Below are 24,949 nucleotides of genomic sequence, written 5' to 3'. Positions count from 1 at the left end.
ACTAGGTTTTAAGAAGCTGAATATGCAGCTATTAAGAATTTTTTGTTATCTGATATGATGATCAGTCACTCTTCCTCTGGTGCCTAAAACTCCTGTCAAATCTGGGCAAGAAATACTGATACAGAAACAGAAATTGCTGGAAAATCTCAACAGGTCTGGCAGCATCACCAGACCCTAAACATTAACTCTGATTTCCCTCCATAGATGCTGCCAGACTTGCTGAGATCTTCCAGCAATTTCAGTTTATGTTTCTGATTTCCAGCAACTGAGTTCTTCCATTTTTTTTTTAAACAAGAAATACTGATCTCTTTTTTTTTAAATAATGAAACAAGAAACAAATATTACATTCTAATAAGTTGACTTGGATTCTTTGACTTCTTGGCACCATTCATTCCAGTCTGTTGTAAAGAAGCATTATCATTAGTAAAGCTCCCTTTTATAGTGTACGAGGACCATCAAGATCTGTTCTAGACTCTCAAATACTAGGTACAATGTCAAGAAAAGTCATAATGATATAATATCTACAAGGCACATGTATATAAATAAAATCAATTATAAAAAATATTTAAATATTAAAATGTTTAAATTAATTTCTACTGGGAACATTGCATAGTCTAGAGCTGCAGTCATCACCTGACTAATGAAAGTGTAAACAGACTATTACATTTTGAAATTTGAGAAGAGCCACTTGATTCCAAGATAGAAAATAATCCATGAACAATCAATCAGAAATAATACCATCCTAAATGAAAGTTTCATATGATTTGGTTTTACAATCTTTACAGTTTTCAGACAGTTTTGACGCTGCGGTTTCATTTGGGCTAGCAGGAGCTCCCAGCCCAAGATGGTCAGTAGGGGTTGATAGTACAGAATGTTGATGGTCTATCTACGGCCACCATATTTAGTTGTCCAATCAGTTCTTCCATGTACTGACTCAATGGTTGGTGGATGAGTTAAAACTCCTGGGGACTTTTTCGTAGCAGGATTGTAGTTGGGGCCTGGGAGCTGAGACCTGGTTATTTTGGTTTTCCATGCATCGTAGTCTTGGGGGAAAAAAAAAGATTATTAGATGAGTACACTATTTTGATGACACGAAGATAGATAATCATTGTCTACTTTCACATTCATCTGGCAAATTATGGAATAGAGAAACAGGAATAAGCTACAGCCCTCAAACTGTACTGTCAATTCAGTTAGATTATGGCTTGATTTTTTGACCTGTGATTCCTTTGAAATTCATAATTAACAGAGCATCAGCAGCCTTCTGAGAAACATAATTCTAGATTTTCGCTGTTATTTACACTTTGGTAAAGAAGTTATCACTGAGTGGTCAAGTTCTAATTTTAAAGTTATGGTCTTTTTTGTTCTGGAATCTTCCCAGTAAAGGAAACAGTTGCTTTCAAATCTGCTTTATTAAATCTTTTACATTTTAAATTACCTTTAATCTTGCATATTGAGAAAACCTAGTCTATGAAACCCACCCTCATAATTTACTCCTTTTAGTCTTGTCAACTCTCGTGAATGTCTATTGGTTGATATGTTTTTAAATCTAAATGTAATACTTCAGCTGCATTTTATCCAGCGGTCTGTTATAGATAAAGTATAAATTTCAAACCAGTTGAGATTCCTTTGATCTTTTACATAATTTTTGTACCTATCCACCTCTTTTTTTATTGATTGCTGTACCAGAACCCTTAAGTCTCTCCCTCATTCTTGCCGTCTAGAAAATACTTTAATCTATCTTCTTTAGGTTCAAAGTGGATAGGTTTACACTCTGTCACATTGCATTTCATCCACTACAATTTTTCTCATGTCTTTACTATTTCCTATCTCAACAATTTAGATTTCTAAGACCTCATCAAAAGAAGAGGATATCTCTCTGTGCCTGTAAAAACAGTATCACCAGTGAATCAAAGAGCAAAGTCAGACTTACAAAGAACAACTGGAGAAACCATGTACCAATGGTGGACTGAGAAAGCTAAGGAGCTGCAACACTTTGCTGACAGACATGACACCAGAGTTTCTTCAGTGCCACCTAGGACCCAAAACACTTGACCTCAAACTGGTATGGAGCAAGACAAGGAAAACATCAGCCTCTGATGGAGAGACACTTTAAAGAACTTCGAAAATGTAACACCACTGTTGATGAGGTAGTGTTTGCAGAAATACCCTAACTTCCCGTCAAAGATGATCTTGGACTCCTAATTAATGTGTGGCAAAAGTTGAAGCTGCCAATAGACAAATGAAGAATGAAAAAGCTGCAGCAGTGCATGGAGGTTTTCAAACTTGAAGAAGCTGAGCTTACCTGTCATCTCCACAAACTATTTCTGAAAATCTGGGACAAAGAAGCAATCCCTGCTGATTTCAGGGATGCTGCAACACCGACATATTCAAGAAAGGAGAAAAGGTGACTCTGGGAACCACTGACGAATTCCCTACTCTCCCAGAAGATCACTATCCAATTCTTTGCTAGGCACCTTCTCCCAGCCATAGAATCTCTACAGTGCAGATAGAGGGCATATGGGCCATTGAGTGTGCACCAACCTCTGAACAGCATCTCACCCAGACCTCATTTATGGAACCTCAGCTTGAAAATAACAACTTCATCTCCACTCAGAAGACAATCTTCAAGTCTCACTTAATGCCTTCTCAGAAGAATATTGATGAATTGGTCTCAGCTTTAAGCTCAAGAGACTCAAAATGTTTTGCCAAACTGCCCTGGTCAGGTGTCAGTCCATCCTTCCATTAAGATCAACAGAGAAATCCACCCAAATGTGGAATACATCCTAGCTAGGAAGTAACCTCTGATCTAAGGCGGACGGCAGGAAGGAGAATCAACATTGCATCCAATCTGCAAGCACTGCCTTTGGATGCCTAAGGATGACATTCTTCAATGACCGTGACCTTCCTACTGACACCAAATTCCTTGTGAATAAGGCAGTCATCCTTCTGACTCTTCTCTATGGCTCCACAACTTGGCCAACATGTAGATACCACCCCAAGGGTGTTTAGGAGTATCATCAATGATGTTTAAAACAGATTCGCTGCACCAACTGGGAGGAAGGGCATATTAACCTCAACTGAACAAGCCAATAGCAGTTCTGAGACCAATGACCATCTGGCGTCAACTCTGTTGGGCTGACCACATGCTTAGGATGCCTGAGTTATGGTTGTCAAAGCAGTCAGTTCAAGGAAGGCATTTGAATTAAAAAAAAGTCATAACACCCCCCTCTAAGAAAAAATTAACTATCATAATGAAAAGATGGCTTCATTTTCATACAGATAACTTAGATTAAAGTTCACCTTAACTTCTTCCCATATCTGTATAGATGTATAATATTAAATAAATACAAATCTCATCTAAACTTTACCAGATAAATCTGCGATTACATTCTTACGACCCACAACATGCACAATTTTTAAATTAAAGAAGTCTGTAACATAAGACTCCAACGAAATAGACTCGTATTCTTGTCTTTAAAGCGTTCTAAGAAAAATAAGAGAATTGTGATCCGTGTGTACACAACTATATCCGACACATTGTTCGTGACATAAACATAATAGTTATCTGTGAAAATGTTTACGACACGGAGTCAACCCCCCTGCTTAATTTAAACCAGCAACATAGAAAATATTTATCCCATGCAGTAATCTGTGAAAATCAGAGAAGCCAAGAACTATTGAAAGTAAAAATTAACAACTTTATTTCTTAAAGTATAACAGAGAATAATTAACAAACAACTATTTACAACTTCTTCCTCTAACGTTCTTTTGTCAAAATTGTTCATAATTTTGAACACCTCAATAAGGTCACCTCTTAATCGTCTCTTACTCCCAGAAGAATAAATCAAATCTTCTCATGCATCTAAAATCCTTCATTTCTGATATCATTCTAGTAAATCTCCTTTGAAATCTCTATAGGGTTTTAACACCCTTCCTTAAATAGGGTTTTCAGAACTGAACACAATTCTCCAAATGTGGTCTGACCAATGATCTGTAGAGTGTAGCATCACTTCAATGCTCTTACTCTCTTTGCTTCTATTTATAAACCCAAGGATCCTATAAGCTTTCTTAAGAGCAAGGGCATCCAACAGAGGGTGCAGGTAAGAAGTGAATGAGGATAATTCTGGGAGAGGTTGGCCCCATCACCACAACTACGGAAGGGATCACCTTCTTAGGAAATGCTTCAACTTGCCTCACTGACTTCAGAGAATTATGCAAATTAACCCAAGGTATGAGCAAATTAGTGCAGATGCTGGAATCTATATTGAAATTTAAAAAATGCTGGCAATCACAGCAGGTCAGGCAATATCTGTGGAGAGAGAAGCTAATCTTTCGAGTCTAGTTGACTCTTCATCTGAGCTGATGTGAAATGTGGAGGGAGCAGCATTCATGCAATAATGGGGGTGTGGAGTGCTGGGGGAGAAAGGGTGCTGATAGTGCAGATAAAGTGATTGGAATGTGAGAATGGCAGACATGGTGTGTCTAACTGCCAGACTGGAAGAATAGATAGTCCCACTGGAGTGAGGGAAGGGGAGAAAGGATATGGTGATAGAGAATGCAACAGATAAAGCTAAAAAAAAAATGGGTGAGTTCACAATCTGAAGGTGCCGAACTCAATACTAAGGCCAGAAGGTTGTAAAGTGCCTAGTCTGAAGATGAGATGTTGTTGCGCTGTGATTCACTGAAGCGTTGTAGCATGCCAATGTCAGACAAATGACCACGCGAGCAGGATGCTGTTATAAAACAACCAGCTAAGGGAAGGTCGGGGTCATGCTTGCGCACGGACCGAGGGTATCTTGCAAAGTCTGCACCTACAGTCTCCTAGGACCAGATCCAGCCAGTGCCCTCCTAGTCAGACTGGAAATGTACTCTTCCAGAAAGTTCTCCTGCAGGAATTTCTTCCCTTCCTATCTTTTCCCCAGTCTACCCTAGGGCAATTGAAATCACCAACTATCACAACCCTTCGTCTTACAGATTTCCATAATCTGTCTACAAATGCTCTCTTCTAATTCTTCCCCATTATTTGGAGATCTATAACAAATACCCAACAAGGTCACTGATCCCTTCTTGTTTCTCACCTTGAATCATATAGATTCAAATTAAGGTAATGTATCCTCGTCAAGGGCAGTGACACTACCTTCGACCTAATATCCTGGAATATTAAGTATACAGTCTTGTTCTGGCTGGAGCCATGTTATGTTCCTCAGAGCAATTTCTACTTCCAGTTCCCTAATTTTGTTCACTATACTTCAACCATTTACATACATCCATTTAACCCTGCTCTTATCTCTTCCTTGTCCACTGGAAAGTGATCTTTTCTTTCTTCACTCTCAACACTCAAGCTTTCCCTCATTTCTTTTTCTCATTCATCATGTTCTCTCTTTTGCCCTCTTTGGTTCTTCCAAAACTAGGTTCATTTGTCAACCCACCTCCCTGCTTTACAAGTTTACATTCACTCCTAATACACTATTTAGACTCTCAGCTAGGAGATAAGTTCCTTTTCTACGCAGGTAAAGTCCATTTCTTCTGAACAGCTTTCTTCTTTCCCAAAAATGATCCCAATGTCCCAAAAATCTAAATCCCTCCCTTCGACATCCTCCCCGCCCCCCCCAAGCCACAAATTTACTTTCATGATCTGCCTTTGCCTAAATGGTAATATTGCACAGGTAATATTTCTGAGATTACTGCCCTGGAGGTCTTGCATTTCAACGTACTCCCTAGCTCCTGTAACTGACTCTGCAAAACTTCAAGCTGTCCTTTCTTATATTGTTGGTTCCCATGTGAACCACTAACACTGGTTGCTCACCCTCCTTTTCCAGATGTTTATCCAGTTGCTCCATTATATCCTGAACCCTTGCACCTAGGATGCAACAGACTATATGGGTTTAATGATCTCCGGTGCAAATAATACTATCTATTCCTCAAACTACTGAGTTACCCCTTACTAATCTGCCTACCAGCCTCTCTCTCTCTTTTCCCAGAATAGCCTCAGGCACCACGCTACTGCGGCTTTCCCTCAAGCCATTGACGAGCAACTCAGTCTTGTTGCTCACTAAATAGGCATCTAAATGTTCATACTGTTAGACAGCTCCAAGGAGTCTTGGGTTTCCTGGACCTATCAATTCCTTTCCTTTCGGTGAATGGTCACCCACTCACTTGCCATCTCAGCACTACTTCTTGCTTGCCTACCATGTTGTGCATTGACCACTCTCTCATCCAACTGACCTAAAAACTATTCTCCTTGTATGGTACGTAATGAGGAGAGTTACTGCTCCAAATCAGCTATAAGTTGTTCAAGGATTGCTACCCTCTGGCACTTCATTGAGATGTGACTGTCTTGATGTCTAATAGATCCAAAACCTTCAACATTTTACATGCCTCACACAGAGCTGCTACCATCTTTACTGACTGACATGTTGCTGATGTTCCGCTGTTCCTAAGCTGAAAACAATTTTCTAACAGTCTCTCTCTCTCTCTTTGGTTTAAGGAGGAGGGAGGGAGGGAAACACTACATTCATATAATGTTTGGGGCTTCACTGTTCTTTGACACCTGGCCTTTCATGATCCTCTCCTTAGACACGAGTGAGCCAACCTCTCCTCGAAACCTCCACCATAGTTTCTCACTGGTGTTCTCTGCAGAATCCAAAGGAGATTTCGAAAGAGAGCTGAATATATATATATATATAGATTCTCTACAGTGTGGAAACAGGCCCTTTGGCCCAACAAGTCCACACCGACCCACCCAAGACCCATTCCCCTACTAATGCACCTATCACTATGGGCAATTTAGCATGGCCAATTCACCTGACCTGCATATCTTTGGATTGTGGGAGGAAACTGGAGCACCCGGAGGAAACCCAGGCAGACACGGGGAGAATGTGCAAACTCCACGCAGACAGTCGCCCAAGGGATTAGCTATTTAAGGACTGAAATGAAGAAAAAATTCTTAATCCAAATTATTGAGAATCTTTGAAAGTTTTTTTTTCCTCTCAAGACATGCAGATCTTGGTTGTTAAATGTATTCAAGTCAGAGAACTACAGATTTTTTGGATATTTAAGGAATCAAGGGATTTGGGGATGGTGTGAAAAGTTGAGATAGAAGATTATCCAAGATCTTTCTAAAGGAGGGGGCAGTTCAAGGGGCCAAATGGCGTACTCTTGTAATTTTTATTTTCTAATCAAAAATAATTAATATCACAATATAACTTTTGGGTATCACAAATAACAGTACCAACAAATTGAATTTATATAACACCTCTACCATATAGAAATTCAAGAGCATTTTGCACTGGTGTAATCATAAGATAGTGTGGAAACAGGCCATTTGGCCCAACAGGTCCACACCGACCCTCTGAAGAATAACCCACTCAGACCCATGCCCATACCCTACATTTACCCCTGACTAGGGCACCTAGCCTACACATCCCTAAACACTATGGGCCATTTCATGGCCAATTCACCTAACCTGCACATCTTTGGACTGTGGGGGGGAAACCGGAGCACCGAGAGGAAACCCACGCAGACACGGGGAGAATGTCTGTGTGGAGTTTACACAGTCGCCCAAGGCAAGAATTGAACCTTGGTCCCTGGCGCTGTGAGGTTGCAGTGCTAACCACTGAGCCAGCATGCCACCCTCAGATATCGAGTCAGATATGCAAACAAGAGGAGACAAAGTTTGGCAAAAGAGCTGAATTTTTTTAAATGGGTATTAAGAAGGAATGCAAGATGGGGAAAAATGAAGGTTTAGGCAGGAAATTCTAGACCATGGAGTCTGAATACAGATTTGGGCAACTAGCATCAGCTTAAGTAAACAGGCTGTTGAGAAGATACGGGTTTATCAGGCATTGGTGACATGTGGGAAAAGCAACATAAATACTTTTAAACAGGGCAACAGGAAATTTACATAATTTGAAAATAAATAATTTCTAACCATTATCTAACTGGTTCAGAATGTTGGTCCTGTGTATTGTAAAGTATCATTGAAATTGCATTTCATCTTTAAGAGTCATAGAGATGGTGGGTCAAATGCATCTTCTGGTCAACAATTCATTCACATATCGAAGATGAATGAAGGAGGAAGGTATTGCAAAAAAAAAGTCATGTTGACTTGATGTCATTATTGGACACTGTTTTCCCTCAGGCACACGCTCTCCAACCTCCAATGATTCTCTGATTTTACCTGTGGGTCTCGAGCACAGTTTTCCCACTCTGACACTTGTTGACCTCCTGTAGTAATCTGTTGAGTCTTTGGCATGGTCTTATTTTGGTTGGCTCTCCCATTGTTGACACTCAATCTCATTGTTTTTTTCAATCTCTGAAGTGCAAAGGCCATTGCTTGTGTAGGTAGTGTTTAAGGAATTCTTGGATACGAGGGAAAGGAACTTCCATATTTTCCTCACTGTTCATCAAGCATTTATAAAATCTTGTCAAAAAGTTTGTACTTGATTAATAAATACTGGCTGTTTGTACTCTGTTTGGTCTGATGACCCCATCGTTATAAATTAGAAGTTCAGAAATGAGATTTTTTAAGGAAAGGGATTTTCTATTTTTTAAAACCAGAAAAATTTACAACATGGCATACAACACTCACGCATATTGACGTGGTCAGATTCAAGTGCTGCTATTGCATAGTTGCCACCTGCATTAAAACCTACGCAACCATGATGGTTTAAGTCCCTCCTGTACTTTCTCTGCTCGCTCTCAATTAATTATCCTACTCTAATGTCTCTATCTTTTCCTATATTCACTTACTTTATAATAAATTCTTCAGGATTAAATTTAGAGCATCCATATTTGACCACAAATGGCGAGATTCAAACAACCAGATATTGAGCATTGGACCCCATAATAAAGCTGCATGAGAAGGTGAACAAATTATATGCTCCACGTTTGGGTCACATAAACAGTTGCACTTGGGCTGTAGGAGTCCAAAGTGATTTGGGGCCTTAGAGTCAGGGGCCAGGGGATGTGGAGCTTGTGATGGAGAAGAGAATTCAGAGGGTAAGGAGGTCAAGAGATTGAATTTGTTTTCAGGGACGCAGAGCAAAAGGAAGGGCAAATGGGGTTCCTGGGAATCAGAACTAGAATGGGGGTGGGCATTAGCGGTCACCACCAGGGCTGGAGGTTTAGGATTCCAAGACTAAGGGGTTTGGCAATTGTTTTTATCCCATCTTGGCAGTGCTTAAAGTTTTTCTTTCCCCATGGAACAAAATGTTGCATTATTGCAATATCATCTTAGTTTAAAGGGTAGTTACACTCATCACATTTCTGGAATTCAGTTGTTTTTATCTATATTTGGAGTGTTAATGAGGTCTGGAACCACATGGTCCTGACAGCATCAATAAGCAGGTTATTATTAGCAAGTGCCATTTGATAACATTGTCAATGAACTTTTCCATTACTTTGCAATTGACTAAGTATAGTCTGGTAGAATGGCATTTGGCCAAATTGGATTTGTCCTTCTGTTTGTTGACAGGACATACCTGTGTAATTGTTCACACTGTTGGGTAAGTGCCAGTGTTGTAGCTGTGTTAGAACAGGTTGGTTGGGGAGGGGGCAGTTGGCTTTCAAATACAAGTTTTCAGTACTAAAACTAGAATCTTATCAGGGCTCCATAGCTTTTGCCTACAGCTGTTTCTTGATGTCATGTAGAATGAATTTTGAATTGACCACAGTGATTTCACGAGCATCATACATTTGACATTTTTGACTAAAAGATTTGGAGATGCTGGTGTTGGACTGGGGTGAACAAAGTTAAAAATCACACAACACCAGGTTATAGTCCAACAGGATAAATTGGAAGCACTAGCTTTCGGAGCGCAGCTCCTTCATCAGGTGATTGTGGAGGACACAATTGTAAGGTACAGAATTTATAGCAAAATTTTACAGTGTGATTTAACTGAAATTATACATTGAAAAATACAGACATTCAAGGTATTTTTCAATATATAATTTCAGTTTCATCATACTGTAAATTTTTGCTATAAATTCTGTGCCTTACAATTGTGTCCTCCACAATCACCTGATGAAGGAGCGTCGCTCCGAAAGCTAGTGCTTCCAATTGAACCTGTTGGACTATAACCTGGTGTTGTGTGATTTTTAACTCTGACTGAAAGAGGTTACAAGTGCTTCAGTTTTGTTTCATGCACTGATCTATAAGGCTCTTTTATCATTAAGGATATGGATATCTGTGAAATCTCCTCCACTGGTTAGTTGATTAACTGTCCTCAAGTATTCATAATGGGAAATGGCAGGACTTTAGAGTATTGATCTGATGCTTTGGTCGTGGGATTGCTTAGTTCTGTCTATCAAATGCTGTTTCTATTATTTCGGAGGGGTTGAAGCTGCACCAGTTTGGCACCTCGTTTGTCGGCATGCTTGGTATTGCTCCTGACATAGTCTCTGACATTTCTCATTGAACCAAGACTGATCCCCTAGATTGATGATTATGGTAGAGTGGTAGGGATTATGGTAGGGATATACCATTGACCTGAAATTACATTTTTCCTTCACTGTTGCTGGTGTCCTGGAACTTCCTTCTTAAGATTGAAAAATAGGAGCAGGAATCCATTTGACCCTTCAACACTGCTTCATCATTCAATATGATCATGGCTGATTATCTAACTCTTGTTCCCGCTTTCTCCTCAATCTATGATCCCTTTAGCCCTAAGAACTATATCTAACTCATTCTTGAAAACATTCAAAGTTTTGGCCTTATTTATTTTTTTGTGGGAGAGAATGCCACAGGCTCACTACTCGAGAGGTAAAGAAATTTCTCTTCGTCTCAGTCCCATATCTTTAGACTGTAAAACTTGGTTCTGCACTCCCTAGTCATTGCGAATGTCCTCCCCTGCATTTATCCCATTCGAATTTTAATAGTTTCTATGAGATTCCCTCATTCTTCTCAACTCCAGACCCAGTCTCTCTTCATACATCAGTTCTACCATCCCAGTAAGCAGTCTGGGAAATTTTCATTGCACTCTCTCCATAGCCAGAACATCCTTCCTCAGACAAGGAGACCAAAACTGGACACAATACTCCAGATCTGGACTCACCAAGGCCCTGTAGAATTGCAGGAAGATATCACTGCGGATGTACTCGAATCCTTTCACTGCCAAGGTCAACATACCATTTGCTTTCTTCACTGCCTACTGCATTCACATGTTTACATTCAGTGACTGACATACAAGGACTCCTAGTTCTTGTTGCACATCTTTTCAAATCTTTTGCCATTCTTATAATGATGTATCTTCCTGTTCTTGTTACCAAAGTGGATAAACTCAGTTATTTACATCATACTTTGCCTGCCATGCATTTGCCCACTCACTCAACTTGTCCAACTCACACAGAAGCATCTCGGCACCCACCTCACAGTTCATCTCCCACCCAGCGTTGTGCTGCCTACACAAACTTAGAGATATCACATATATTAATGATTTAGTTGAGGAAAATAGATATTAGTGAATAGCTGGGGTCCAAACACAATTGCCTGCAGTATCCACTAGTCACTGCCTGCCACTCAGAAGAAGAATTGTTTAGAGTCACAGAGACAAACAGCTCCTCCGGTCCAACTCGTCCATGCCGACCAGAGATCCTAACTTAATCTAGTCCCACTTGCCAGCACTTGGCTAAGCCCTTCTAAACCCTTCCTATTTATATACATATCCAGATGCCTTTTAAATGCTGTAATTGTTGTAGCCTCCACCACTTCCTCTGGCAGCTCATTCTACACAGACCACCCTCTGCGTGAAAAGGTTGTCCCTTTGGTCCCTTTTAAATCTTTCCCCTCTCACCCTAAACCTGTGCCCTCTAGTTCTGGACTTCCCGAACCCAGGGAAAAGACCTAGTCTGTTTACCTTATCATGATTTTATAAACTTTAATAAGGACACCACTCAGCCTCAAATGCTCCAGGGAAAACAGCCTCTCCCTATAGCTCAAACCCTTCAATGCTAGCAACATCCTTATAATTCTTTTCTGAACACTTCTAAGTTTCATAACATCCTTCCTCCAGGAGGGAGACCAGAACTGCACACAATATGAACTATGAACCTGCAAGGTCTCTTTGTTCAGCAACAGTCCTCAGGACCTTACCATTCAGTGCAGAAATCCTGCTCTGATTTGCCCTTCCAAAATGCAGCCCCTCACATTTATCTAAATTAAACTCCATCTGCCACTCCTCGTCCCATTGACCATCTGATCAAGATCCCGTTGTATTCTGAGGTAACCTTCTTCGCTGGAGGACCTTTGTCTCAACAGAAACTGCATGGTAGTCACTTCAACATTACCATGATGCATTTGCAATAGGTAGATTAATGAGGATGCATTCAAAGAAGGGTTTTCCCTATTATTTGATCTCTTTCTATCTTCCATGGTATTTGACTGGGACAACAGTACCATTATAGGGCAAGCAAAACAAAGAACAGCCAGGGAATTCGTAGAAGCTTGGCACTCATCCACAAACTCCATCAACAAACACATCGACCTGGACCCAATATACCGGCCACTACAGCGGACAGCTGAAACTGACAACCGGACGCGGCAGGGACAGGCCACTATAAATGCCGGAGGAAACACCACAGAAGCACTTCACAGGAGGCTCCCAAGCACTGAGGATGTCACCTAGACAGGGGACGAAACGTTTGCAACAAAAATTGTCGGCTCGGCGAACAGAACCACAGCATCTTCCATGGTCTAGCAGAAATAATCTTTCACTCCTTCTTGTCTTGAAACCTTCTGTACTATTGAAAACATGCAATATTTCTTTCCATATTTTCTTTGTTATCCCTGTAAAAATACTTAGGGCTAGATTTTCATGCAGAGGTCGAGTCTGGAAATGTTCTGCTCTGTACAAGCCCAACATACCTGATATTAAACTAGCAGTGAAACTCATATCCCATACATATCATTTGTGAGGGAGACAAAATGTCTTTTTGGCTTAATGACAACATTCTATTAGTGGAAAAAAACACTTGTGGATTTATTGTGAAATGTTTAAGTTGCGAAATCTGTCAATAGGTTTTCCACTAAGATGTATCGAAATCCTATGTTCACAGGTCAATATATGTGCTGAGATTCCTAAAGCTCCAACACTAAGTATAATCTTATTGGCAATCACGTGAATAAGTTCTTAAGTTATCTGCTCACTGAGAATAAGACTATCCTGAGAGATAATGGTTATCCTGATCAAAGCATAATTATGCAAAAATTGTCTCAAACATTTGGACAATAGGTGGAGCCCACTAACATTTCACAATTAATCCACAAGTGGCTTTCTCCACTAATAGAACGTCTCAACTTAAAACATCAGCAACAGCAACAATGACATCCCGGCCCAATGCGGGAAGAGTGAGCGGTGAGGAAACGTCCCCGGTACCTGTGGTGTTGAGAACAGGTAGCCAAGGTCTCCCAGAGAGCGAGCTAAGTGGAAGACTTCAACTTTTAATTTTATTTTTCTAGTTTATAGTTTAAAAAGAGCTTTAAATGTTAACTATTCCTTTATTTCTTCATTTTTCTACTTATTCCATGAAGGTAATGCTTAACATTTCTAACTTTGATTCTTTCACTACTTTGTACAAATGTTTTTTGTACCTAGATACCTTTGTACATCAGATGGCACTGTGTTTGGCGACATTATACATTTTCACTATACTCCTGTACTTGAGTACATGAGACAACAAAATCGAAACCTAAATCAAGGAAAGGAAGCTCATTTGATTGCTTCAATTCAATAGTAAAATGTGGGAGCAAGATGGAGTTCATTAGGTTGCGTAAAGAAAATCTTTGATGCAGCTGCAGATTGAGACATCTACAATATTTCATCGATTTATTAGAATTGCACAAGGAATAGGAGATTTATGGCCATTCCACCAAAGACATGATTCTCATGATACCCAATGAAGTTGTTAGTTATCTATTTGGGCATACAATGTGTCATTGAAACTGAACTCAACTGTGCAAATTACTGTACTAGGTTAATAAATTCAAAGGATGCAGATTCAGATACTGGTGTCACATCTAGATAGTTAAGATATGTTGACATAACACAAGCATCAACCACTTCCTTGAGTAAATAAATTGGTAAATAAGCTAGGAATGTCTCAAGAAAACATAGACTTGCAGTTGCTCTCAATATGCAAACCTTTAACAATCATCATGAGAGGGAAGGAATTCACCACCATTTGGAAACTTATTTAATATAGATTATAACAGCTCATTTCCAGTAGGAAACCCTGGATGAATCAGGACATACAGAACCTGGTAAAAACCAGGTGTGAGGACTTCGATCAGGCGACCCACTCAAATATAAGGAATCCAAGTATGACCTTCGCAGAGCTATTAAGACAGCCAAGGACCAATACTTATCCAAACTAGAGACCCAGACAGACACCCGGCGACTATGGCAAGGACTGAATGACATCACAGGTTCTAAAAAGAGACCGTGCGAAATAGCAGACGATGACACATCCCTCGAAGATCGTCTCAACACCTTCTATGCTCGCTTTGAGCAGAATTTTGGCGAAGAGGTAACACCTATTCCGATTAATCCTGACGAACGTACCCCAACAGTCATTGCATTAGAGATCAAATTAGTTTTCCATTGTGTGAATCCAAGGAAAGCGATGGGACCAGATGGTGTACCAGGCTGTGCACTCAGGGCATGCACAGACCAACTGGCAGAGGTTTTTTGGGACATCTTCAACCTTTCCCTGCAGCAGGCCACTGTCCCTGCCTGTTCTAAGAGGACCAACATCATCCCTGTGCCTAAGAAGGCTCATGCAGCATGTCTCCATGACTACTGTCCAGTGACCCTAACTTCAGTGGTCATGAAGAGCTTTGAAAGGCATTAATCATGGCATCAATCAACTCCAGCCTCCCCTCTACTCTTGACCCACTCCAATTTGCCTATTGGACTAATAGATCCACGTCAGATTCTATATCACTTGCCCTTTACTCCTCCCTAAAACATCTTGACACTAAAAACAGCTTGGTAAGAATCCTACTCATTGACTACAGTTCAGCCTTCAACACTATTATCCCCTCGAGACTGATTACTAAACTTAGTGATCTCAGATTAAGCCCCACTCTCTGCAACTGGACCCTCAGTTTCCTGACCACAATCAGTGAAGACTGGGGACAATGTTTCATCCTCACTAACACTCAACATTGGAGCCCCCCCAGGGGTGTGTAGTCAGACCCTGTACTCACTGTACACCCATGACTGCATCACCAAATACCAGACTAATGCCATTTACACGTTCGCTGATGACAACACCATAGTCGGTTGAATCTCAGATGGCAACGAAACAGACGGGAGGTGGAAGACGTGAAAAAATGGCGCACTGAGAACAACCTAGCTCTCAATGCCAGCAAAACCAAGGAACTCATTACTGACTTTTGGAGGGATGTTACTCTTGCGCCCCTACACATTAACAGCACAGAGGTGGAACGAATGAAGATTGACAAGCTCCTGGGAGTGGTCATCCACAACAAGCTTTCTTGGACTCTTCTTCATGTGGGCGCACTGGTTACAAAGGCCCAACAATGTCTCTTCTTCCTCAGATAGCTGAGGAAATTTGGCATGATGGCAAATACCCTTGCCAACTTTTATAGGTGCGCCATTGAGACCATTCTGTCTAATGTATCACTACCTGGTATGGCAACTGTACCATTCAAGATCGGAGACGGTTACAGAGTGGTGAACTCAGCTCGGACAATCACAAAGGTCAACCACCCATCTATCAAATCCATCTACCAGACCCGCTGTCAAGGAAAGGCCGCCAGCATTCTCAAAGATCCATCCCACCCTGGTAATGTATATCTACACGTCTACCATCGGGGAGAAGGTACAGAAGGCCTGAACAAATGCACCAGCCGGTTTCGGAACAGTTTCTACCCTACTGTTGTTAAAATACTGAATGGACTCACAAACTCTTAATATCCGCCTGTACCTGTGCTTTTGTTTTTGCCACTGTTTACCAATTATTTACTTAGCTGCGCTACTTAACTCTGTGATCAGCCAGTATTGCTTGCAAGGGAAACCTTTTCACTGTGCCTTGGTACACGTGACAATAAATTCAATTCAACCATTTGGCCAATTCATGTTATGCAGAGCCAGCCATAGATAGAATACAGCATGAAAGGGCATTACGTTTTGAATCTTGGGTAGCCCATACATGCATGGATGCACTGAACCTTGAAGATGAATCCCATCAGGTATGTATAGGTTACCACCCTAACACTCTAATTCCAACAAGTACCTCCGAAACTCGCCCTTGAATGTAGCTTTGTAGTTACGTGTAGAGGAGGTAGATCTTATAGATATAAATTTAGAATCATCATTGAGCACAACATGCATTTTTGTTGGTGTTGAGTATAACAACTCCAGTTCCTTTTCTAGTTTTACATATGTGCATCTGTCATCAGATTTTCACAAATATACAGGTCAGATCAGAGCCTCAGCATTTCTTTGGACATTGTGTTTGAACTCCTTTGTTACCAGTTATTTCATTACAAACCAAAGTTGAAACCTTGAATGAGAACAAACTTGTTTCCAGAGAGAATACATTGAGAGATTTGTTTAGCTGTATTCTACAAACTGCTTCTGATTTAGTAAATTCACAGTAGTGAATGTTTCAAATGGATATTGTTTATGACACGGTTATCTATACAAGCAATTCAATGACATTAATGGATTCAATAGAAAAAGGAAATAAATTTGCATATTTAGGACTAGTCCCAATCTGATCAATGAAAGATTTCAAACTTTTTCTCTCCTCTTGGCAATGTTTAAGTTTGGTATTAGAAGTCATTATATAGTACAGAACGGGCTGGAAATAGGGATGAGGGTGCAAATTTAGGATTTTGGTCTGCTTGTTATTTTTAAAAGGCTCCTAAATTGGCCCAATTCATTGAAAATCCGGGCTTTACTATCTTTGAGATCTTAAAATAAAACTCCCTTTAATAAATACACAAGGATGAAAACAGACACTTACTGCCTGTGGATCCTCCAATAGGAACAAACTGCAGTCTTTGCCCTGCTGACCCAACCTCCTTCTTCAGAAAGGATGGATTATAACCTCTAGATGAATTATAATCAGGATTAAAAACTTCCAGCTTTCCTGTAACAAAAGGATGAATTGTTATTGAATTATTAAACCAAATTTGACTATTGTTATAGAGACAGAGTTGTACAGTTCTATGTTCTAGTTGCCCTAAGCTGCAGTTCTTTCCAAATAATGTAAGAATTACAACCTGGCATTTGACTATCAACTTCTTATACCAAAAAAGGTATGTTGAGGATAATTAAAGCGGGAAATATTTGAATGTTGCAGTGATGTTAGATCTACCAAATTGTTACTATTGAGGCTGACAACAAAATTTTACAACTAAATATTCAGTAAATGGCAGGATCTTTAGGAACATTGATATACAGAGGGAGCTTGGGGTACAAATCCATAGTTCCCTGAAAGTGCAACACAAGTGGTAAAGAAGGCATGCACCATGCTTGCCTTCATTGGTCCAAGCATTGAATTCAAAGTTGGTGAGTTATTTTGGAGCTGTATAAGGCTTTAGTTTGGCCACATTTGGAGAATTATGTATATTTATGGTCACCACACTATAGAAAGGAAGTGGAGGCTTTGGAGAAGGTGCAAAAGAAGTTGAGAGGGATATTGCCTGGATTGCAGTGTGTTCGCTACAAGGGGAGGATGAACAAACTCTGATTGCTTTTGCTATAGCGCTGGAGGCTGAGGGGAAACCTGACAGAGTATACAAAATTATGGGATGCATAGATAGGGTGGAAAATCTGAGTCTTTTTCCTAGGGAGCAATGCCAAATATAGGGGGCATAGGTTTAAGGGAAGAAGGGGAAAGTTCAAGAGAGATGTGCAAATTTCCTGCCCACAAAATGCAGGACAAGTTCAATGTAGCCAATTAATACCCAATTAATACTTGATCTTCAGCAAAATAGTTGTAATTGGTCATTAACAGGGCTATCAAGCAGGACTTACAAAGTAATAATCTGCTCACTAATGCTTATGTTGAGTCCTGCCAGGCCTACACATCACCAGGCCTCATTTATTTAAAATTGAGTTGGGAGGTCATGTTGAGGCTATACAGGACATTGGTTAAGCCACTGTTGGAATATTGCATGCAAATCTGGTCTCCTTCCTATTGGAAAGATGTTGTGAAACTTGAAAGGGTTCAGAAAAGATTTACAAGGATGTTGCCAGGGTTGGAGGATTTGAGCTATAGGGAGAGGCTGAACAGGCTGGGGCTGTTTTCCCTGGAGCGTCGGAGGCTGAGGGGTGATCTTATAGAGGTTTACAAAATTATGGGGGGGCATGGAAAGGGTAAATAGGCAAAGTCTTTTCCCTGGAGTCAGGGAGTTCAGAACTAGAGGGCATAGGTTTAGGGTGAGAGGGGAAAGATATAAAAGAGACCTACGGGGCAACTTTTTCACACAGAGGGTGGTACATGTATGGAATGAGCTGCCAGAGGAAATGGTGGAGGCTGGTACAATTGCATCATTTAAGAGGCATTCAGATGGATATATGAAAAGGAAGGGCTTGGAGGGATATAGGCTGGGTGCTAGCAGATGGGACTAGATTGGGTTGGACTGAAGGGTCTTTTTCCATGCTGTACATCTCTATGACTCTATGATAAAAAGGCTGAATTCCAGATGTCCGGTGAGAGTAAGTATTCTTGAAATCAAGGCAATATTTAATTCAGGTCAATGGGAATGTAGAGGAATATTCTTCTCTGATTGGAGTTGAAATAACTGCAGAGAGGCCAGTATCCTGCCATCAAGTCACCCTTTATTTACTTAAGCACAGTACACGGCTGTGGCCAGCTTGGAGTCAGTCCCCAGATTCTAAATCCCCTGTTCACACTGGTTGTCTAGGGTTTTCTGCTTGGCCCAGGATAACAATCCCAGTCAAGGACTTTGTAGTAAACAAGGTCCGCCTAGTTCTATCACCACATCCCTCCCCCTCTACTTCTGGGGATGTAGGCCTGGTCTTTTTCTTGTAGCATTTTCTGCGACGTTTTCACCCCAGGTCTGGTTCCTCTGATTTGGACTCTGACATGAGCTGAAGGTACCGGACCATAGCCCATCCTGAGTATCCCGGGAGGGTTTCCTCTTCTTCCAGTGGCAATGGTATCGTGGCTGAATCCATCTTGAACTCCGAAGTTTCCTCAACACTAGATGGAGGGGAAGAATCTATGATTTCTGACAGGCCTTTTGGCTGTTCTGAGCAGTCAGGTATGTTTTGCTTCTGTCCTGTTTGCGAGGTAACAAATTTTAGGTAATCCAAATGTTTGTTCAGGACCATCTCAACCACATGAACTTTGTATGTCATGGGATCTGACCTCAAGTCCACCTCCCCTTATATGAATACAAGGCCATTTCAATAGTTTTGGCAACAAACTTCATCCCTTGAATGAAATGATCTCTTTTGTTTAGAGGAGGTATGGCTGACGTTGGTGTTCCTGCTGCTGTTTTACATACACACAGTACCCAACCCCCCTCCTGCCCAAACTGGGAGTATCAAGTTTAACCTGGTGTGGACTGTTCTCCCCGTCAGCAACTCTGCTGGAGCTATGACTGTTGTTGAGTGAGAGGTGGTCCTATAATTGAACAGGAACTGGGATAGTTTGGTAGAATGACACTGTATGCTGCTTCTTTAAGCCTGCCTTCAATGTTTAGATTTTTCTTTGTCAGACCATTTGACGATGTGTGCCAAATGCCATTCATTCAACGTCCCATTGACTGCGACCAATACTTCTGGGAATCCATGTATTGCAAACAGTGCTCGCAGTTTCTCAACTGTCAGAGTTTGCTGTACGACTTTATGCATACCCAGCCATTTTGAATGAGCATCCACAATGACCAGGAATATCAAGCCCATGAAAGGACCAGCATTGTCAACATGTAACTGAGTCCAGTGTTTACCCGGCCATTCTCACAAATGTGGTGCCGCTGTTGGTGGCAATTTTTGTCCCTGTTGGCACTCTGGGCACTGCCCCACCAATGCAGTTATGTGGGCATCTAACCCTGGCCATCAGACGTAGCTTCCTGCTAGCATCTTCATCTTGGAAGTGGCTGGATGACCCTGATGGAGTTCATGGAGGAGAAAGTGAGGACTGCAGATGCTGGAGATCAGAGCTGAAAATGTGTTGCTGGAAAAGCACAGCAGGTCAGGCAGCATCCAAGGAACAGGAGAATCACGTTTCGGGCATGAACCTGTTCCTTGGATGCTGCCTGACCTGCTGTGCTTTTCCAGCAACACATTTTCAGCCCTGATGGAGTTCAGCCAGTATCTGGTGGTGACCTTTACTCAGGACAATCACTCTTGCTCCCCAAAGTAATATGCTGTCGTCGACGGTGATCTGGTCTCAGTAGGATTTCAGTCCTGATCGCGATGGCCCTCCTGGTCCTCTCCATTACCCCAGCTTTTATAGTTTTACTAGGACTGGATTCTTTAACGGCAGTAGTCGGATATTGTTAGCAGTGACCGGAAGGGTGCCAAAGAAGTTTCAAACCAGAATGGATTCTTTGAGGACAGGCACCAAGAGGGAGTATCTGCCAGTGGGATGTGGTGCAACCCTTCTTCATTAGCTGCTTAGCGTCCTGGACAGTGCTCTAGCTTGTTCTTGTATGTGCTGAGAATAAGGGCGCACTGCTGAATTCAACCAGAAGCTACAGGTGGCACTGCCTTGTCTTCCTTCAGTAGCCCTAGCAGGGGTTTTATGATCTGTGACTATGACAAAGTGCAGTCCATAAGAGATATTGGCGGAGCTTTCTCACACCAAACATAACTGCCAAACTTTCTTTTTCTATCTGGGCACATTTGCATTCAGCATCAGCCAAAGTCCAGGAAGCATATGCTTCCATTGGGCCACCAGTGAGCTAACATTACCCAGATACTGTACATTACCCAGAGGCTACACATGTCAGCACTACTTCTAACTTCAGATCATAGTGGGCCAACATCTTAGATGACGATAGTTGCTTTTTCACTTCTTGGCTTCTTCTTGGCTACACAACCAACCATTTCAAAGGTTGACCTTTTTTCAATTGCAGGATTAAGGGTTACAAGATGAGGCTAGGCTATGTATGAATATCCAGTAATAATTCATTAACCCATGGAAAGACCAAAGCTCCGGTACAGAAGTGGAAGCTGGGACTCCTTTGATCACTTTATCTTCCAATGGGTGTAACCCAGTTTTGTTGACTCTGTAACCCAGGTAGGTCACTTGGGGCACCTGGAACACACATTTTTCCCTTCTAAGGCATACGCCTGCCTGGGAGAAAGGTTTAAGCACTGTGTCCAAGTTCTCCAAGCCATCTTCCCAGTTATTAATGCATCATCCAGATAAATGGCAATCTGGGGTAGCCCATGTAAAATATTCTTCCATGGTCCATGGAAAAGGGTGCAGGCAGATGGTAGTCTTATATATTGGAATGAACCTTTATGGGTGTTAATTGTGACATATTTCTGGGACTCCTCATCCAGTCACAATTGCAGGTAGGTATGGCTCATGTCCAGTTGTGAAGGACAGTGCCCCCATCAACTTTACGTACAAGTCCTCAATGTGGGGGATTGGGTATTTATCCAGCTGTGAGAAGTGGTTTACCATTTACTTAAAATCCCTACAAAGGCAAACTGATCCATTAGGGCTTCACAATCAGTATGACTGGTACTACCCTTTTTGTAAACTGCACTGGTTGATAATTCCTTCACTCTCCTGCCTCCTGGTTTCCACTTCTACTTTTGCCTGCAAGACAAATGGTACTGGGTAGGCCTTGAAAATCACGGAATTGCTTCCTGGTCAACAAGTGGCTTTGGTGTTTGATAGTCCCAAGGTCTTTCTGAAAAACTTGGGCAGTTCACTTGGACTTCACTCAGGCAGCCATTTTCTAACTGAGAAATGTTGAGACAATCTAGGCGAATCTTTCTCAGCCAATTCCACTCCAATAGGCTTGGGCCTGAGCATCTTACTACCATCTGTGGTAACGGCACCAACTACTTCTCATAGGACATCAAAACTGAATTTGTATCCTTCATTTGCAATGGTTCTCCAATGTATGTTCTCAGTCTGGGTAAGGTCTTGCGCAAACTTAAGGGTTGGAGACCTGAGTGAATCTTGTTAAAGATGGCTTCTGCAACCACAAAAACAGATGTGCCAGTCTCAACCTCAATTGGAACTGGGTGACCATTTCACAAAAAAATTAATTTTAATTGATTATGATTTGGATGTTATTCAGAAATTTAATTGTTTCAACCCACATGTGAGGGGTCTTTCCAAGGTGTGCACTCTCGTGGCTACCAGCCTACAAGTTTTCTTACTCAAGCCAGGCCTTGTAGGACTCCTTTGCTGTCTTGTGTCCAATACTGGCAGCAACTGCAGTGGCTTGCCAGCCCAGATCCTGAAGAACTTTGGCTGATGCTCAGCTTTGTTGTGGGTTTCTGCTGTGGGCTGGCCTAGGGTCCCTCTGCTCACGATGCCCTGCGTGAGGTTCTGCGAGTGCCTATACCAAAGTGGTGTTCCCCAAGCTCATTTGGACAGGTGAGGGGGTCCACTTCCATTGGGATGCCCTGTAGTTCCCATCCCCACTCGTTACATTTTCTAATGACAAAGCCAATGCCTGTTTGAAGTCCAGTGTGCTTCAGGTAATAGACACTTCTGCAAGGTTATGTCATTAATCCCACATACAAAATGGTTTCTTAGCATCTCATTCAGGCCTCTGCCAGTCGCTATAACCTGATCAAGAATTCTGATACGAATTCTCCCAGTTCTCGAACAGCTGAATAAAACAAATAGCTTTTCAGAATTGGAGGTGGTTTGGGGTCACAATATTCCTTAACCAACTCAGTCAACACTTGGAAGGTTCTAGTGTTTTGTGCCTCTGGGAAAGTTAGGCCCCTTATAACTGAAAATGCTACAGATTCGCAAGCAGCCGGAAGGATTACTCATAGTCTTTCATCTGCCCTACTGTCATTAGCCTGGGTAAAATATGCATTATTTCCACACATTGCGCCCAGTCTTTGACAGCAGGATCAAACAAGGCAAGCTTCCCAACTAAAGGCCTGATGCCAGAAATTCTTATCCCAACTCCAAGATGACAGTTGTGAGCAAATGTTCTTCAGGCACATACTGCTGTCTCCCATTGTCAATGAAATAACTGCACAGAGATCAGTATCCGTCACCAAGTCACACGCTATTTACTTGTAAACAGTATACTGGCTGTGACCAGCCAGCTTGGAGTCAGCCCCTTGAACGGAGGAGATTCTGAATCCCCTGTTATCCCCTATTTATATTCAAAGTCCACAAAAGGTTACAACACATAATAACATCACCATGCAGCAAAGAAACAGATGCCAAAATAGGACAACCCAAATCTCAATGTAAACAATAATGTAAAATGTACATAAACTGGAATGAAAGTATTACACAGGTCATTTTCTCCTTTCAGAAAAAGTACTGTAATAAACTAAATACATTGCATAAAAACATTGTAAAACATCCCCTAGAGATAAAAGGCTGAGCAGTAAGGCAACGTCCACAACACACAACAACAGACACTGTGCCTCAGAGCATAGATAATATAAAGCTCAAAAAATATAAAGCATTCCATAAGATCCCATCTCATCTTAAGCAGTAATACAGAACAGTAAAACACACACAACCCACAGGGCTGGCTTTCAGCTGCCCTACCCCCTGACCTGCTTCATGCTGCCTGGCTATTGGTTAATTCAGCTCCATATGGGAATATACAGAAAGCACGGTGCACACACATGGGTAAAGTCCACTCACAAAGGCAGATTCCACTCTTGGAGGCATGGTCCACACACGGAGGGTCAGTCTATGCATGAGGGCAGCAGCACAAAGACTGGGTCTTGTCACAAGTTATCCTTTAAGTCATAATTCTCCACAGTAACACTGTGGTCAACCAGCTTGGAGGTCAGTTGCCTGAACTGAGCAGATTCTAAATCCCCTACTACCTTCTGGCTCTTGGTCCACCCCTACACACTGTCTGGCTCTCACCTGCCACTACGGCCCCTCAGACCACCCCGACACACCTTCCAGCTACCTCTGGGACAGCCAGTCCCGTTCCCTCCTTGGGATGGTGATATTCAGGATGGTCTACTCATCCTCTGGCTCTCAGGGTGACAGCATTCAGGATCACCTATGAACCTTCTGGTTTTTGGAACAACCTACTCATCATCTGGCTCACAGTAAGGCCTGCCAGACCCAGAGACACACAAAAAATAGTGCGGGTAATAAAACCAACCATCAAAAAAGCTAAGCTTGTTACCAAAGCAAAGTCCATGCGCAAGGGCAGAGTCCATGCCCAAAGGCAGAGTCCACGCCAGAATGTAGTGAATGCACCCCTCACTGCGCACACACAGGTATTCAGTCTCTACAGAGGCCTGGTCCATCACAGAGGCCCAGGCGCACTCACAGGGAGACAGTCCATTTGTAAAGATGTAGTTGACTCAGAGGAGCTCAGTCCAAACACATGACACTACAAAAGAAAGCCCAGACACATGATGCAAAGGCCAAGCCCTCTCACAAAATCATCATAGTCCTTACTCAAAAAACAAAAAGACTAACGCAGGCTGCAACCGGCCATTGAAATAACACAAAACAATGAGAACTAAAATACAACAGTACACACAGGCTGTGGAGCCAGTCAGCTCAGAAATCAGTTCTCAAAAAAGAATAATAGTAACACACTGGCTGTGGCTATCCAACAAACAGTCAACAGTGAACAATAAACAGCAATTTACAGGGGAAAGGGGCGGCAAGGCCAAACCCCAAACCCCACCATACAACCAATTCATAGGGAAATGAGGGTGAACCCCAAATCACACCTTAACTTACCAAAGAGGAAACGGTAGACGCAAACACATACAAAACAGTCCAATCAGCTGAACAATAA

At 41.7% G+C, this 24,949-nt stretch overlaps 1 protein-coding gene across 1 annotated transcript in view; it reads right to left on the bottom strand.

The window, feature by feature from the left end:
• Positions 1 to 262: 262 nt before the first annotated feature.
• The window catches only part of mak (male germ cell-associated kinase), a 230,485-nt gene continuing 205,798 nt past the window's right edge, over positions 263 to 24,949 (bottom strand). The window contains exons 13-14 of the mRNA XM_043719022.1: positions 16,996 to 17,121; positions 263 to 1,043 (exon numbers count right to left, since the gene is read on the bottom strand). Of these exons, the coding sequence (XP_043574957.1) occupies positions 883 to 1,043; positions 16,996 to 17,121 (287 nt within the window). The 3' untranslated portion in view covers positions 263 to 882. The remainder of the gene's footprint in view (positions 1,044 to 16,995; positions 17,122 to 24,949) is intronic.

This window comes from Chiloscyllium plagiosum, chromosome 29 (genome assembly GCF_004010195.1).
Source record: "Chiloscyllium plagiosum isolate BGI_BamShark_2017 chromosome 29, ASM401019v2, whole genome shotgun sequence".
NCBI lineage: Eukaryota > Metazoa > Chordata > Chondrichthyes > Orectolobiformes > Hemiscylliidae > Chiloscyllium > Chiloscyllium plagiosum.
The sequence above is the reverse complement of the archived record's forward strand: the minus strand, read 5'-3'. Positions and strand labels throughout refer to the sequence as shown.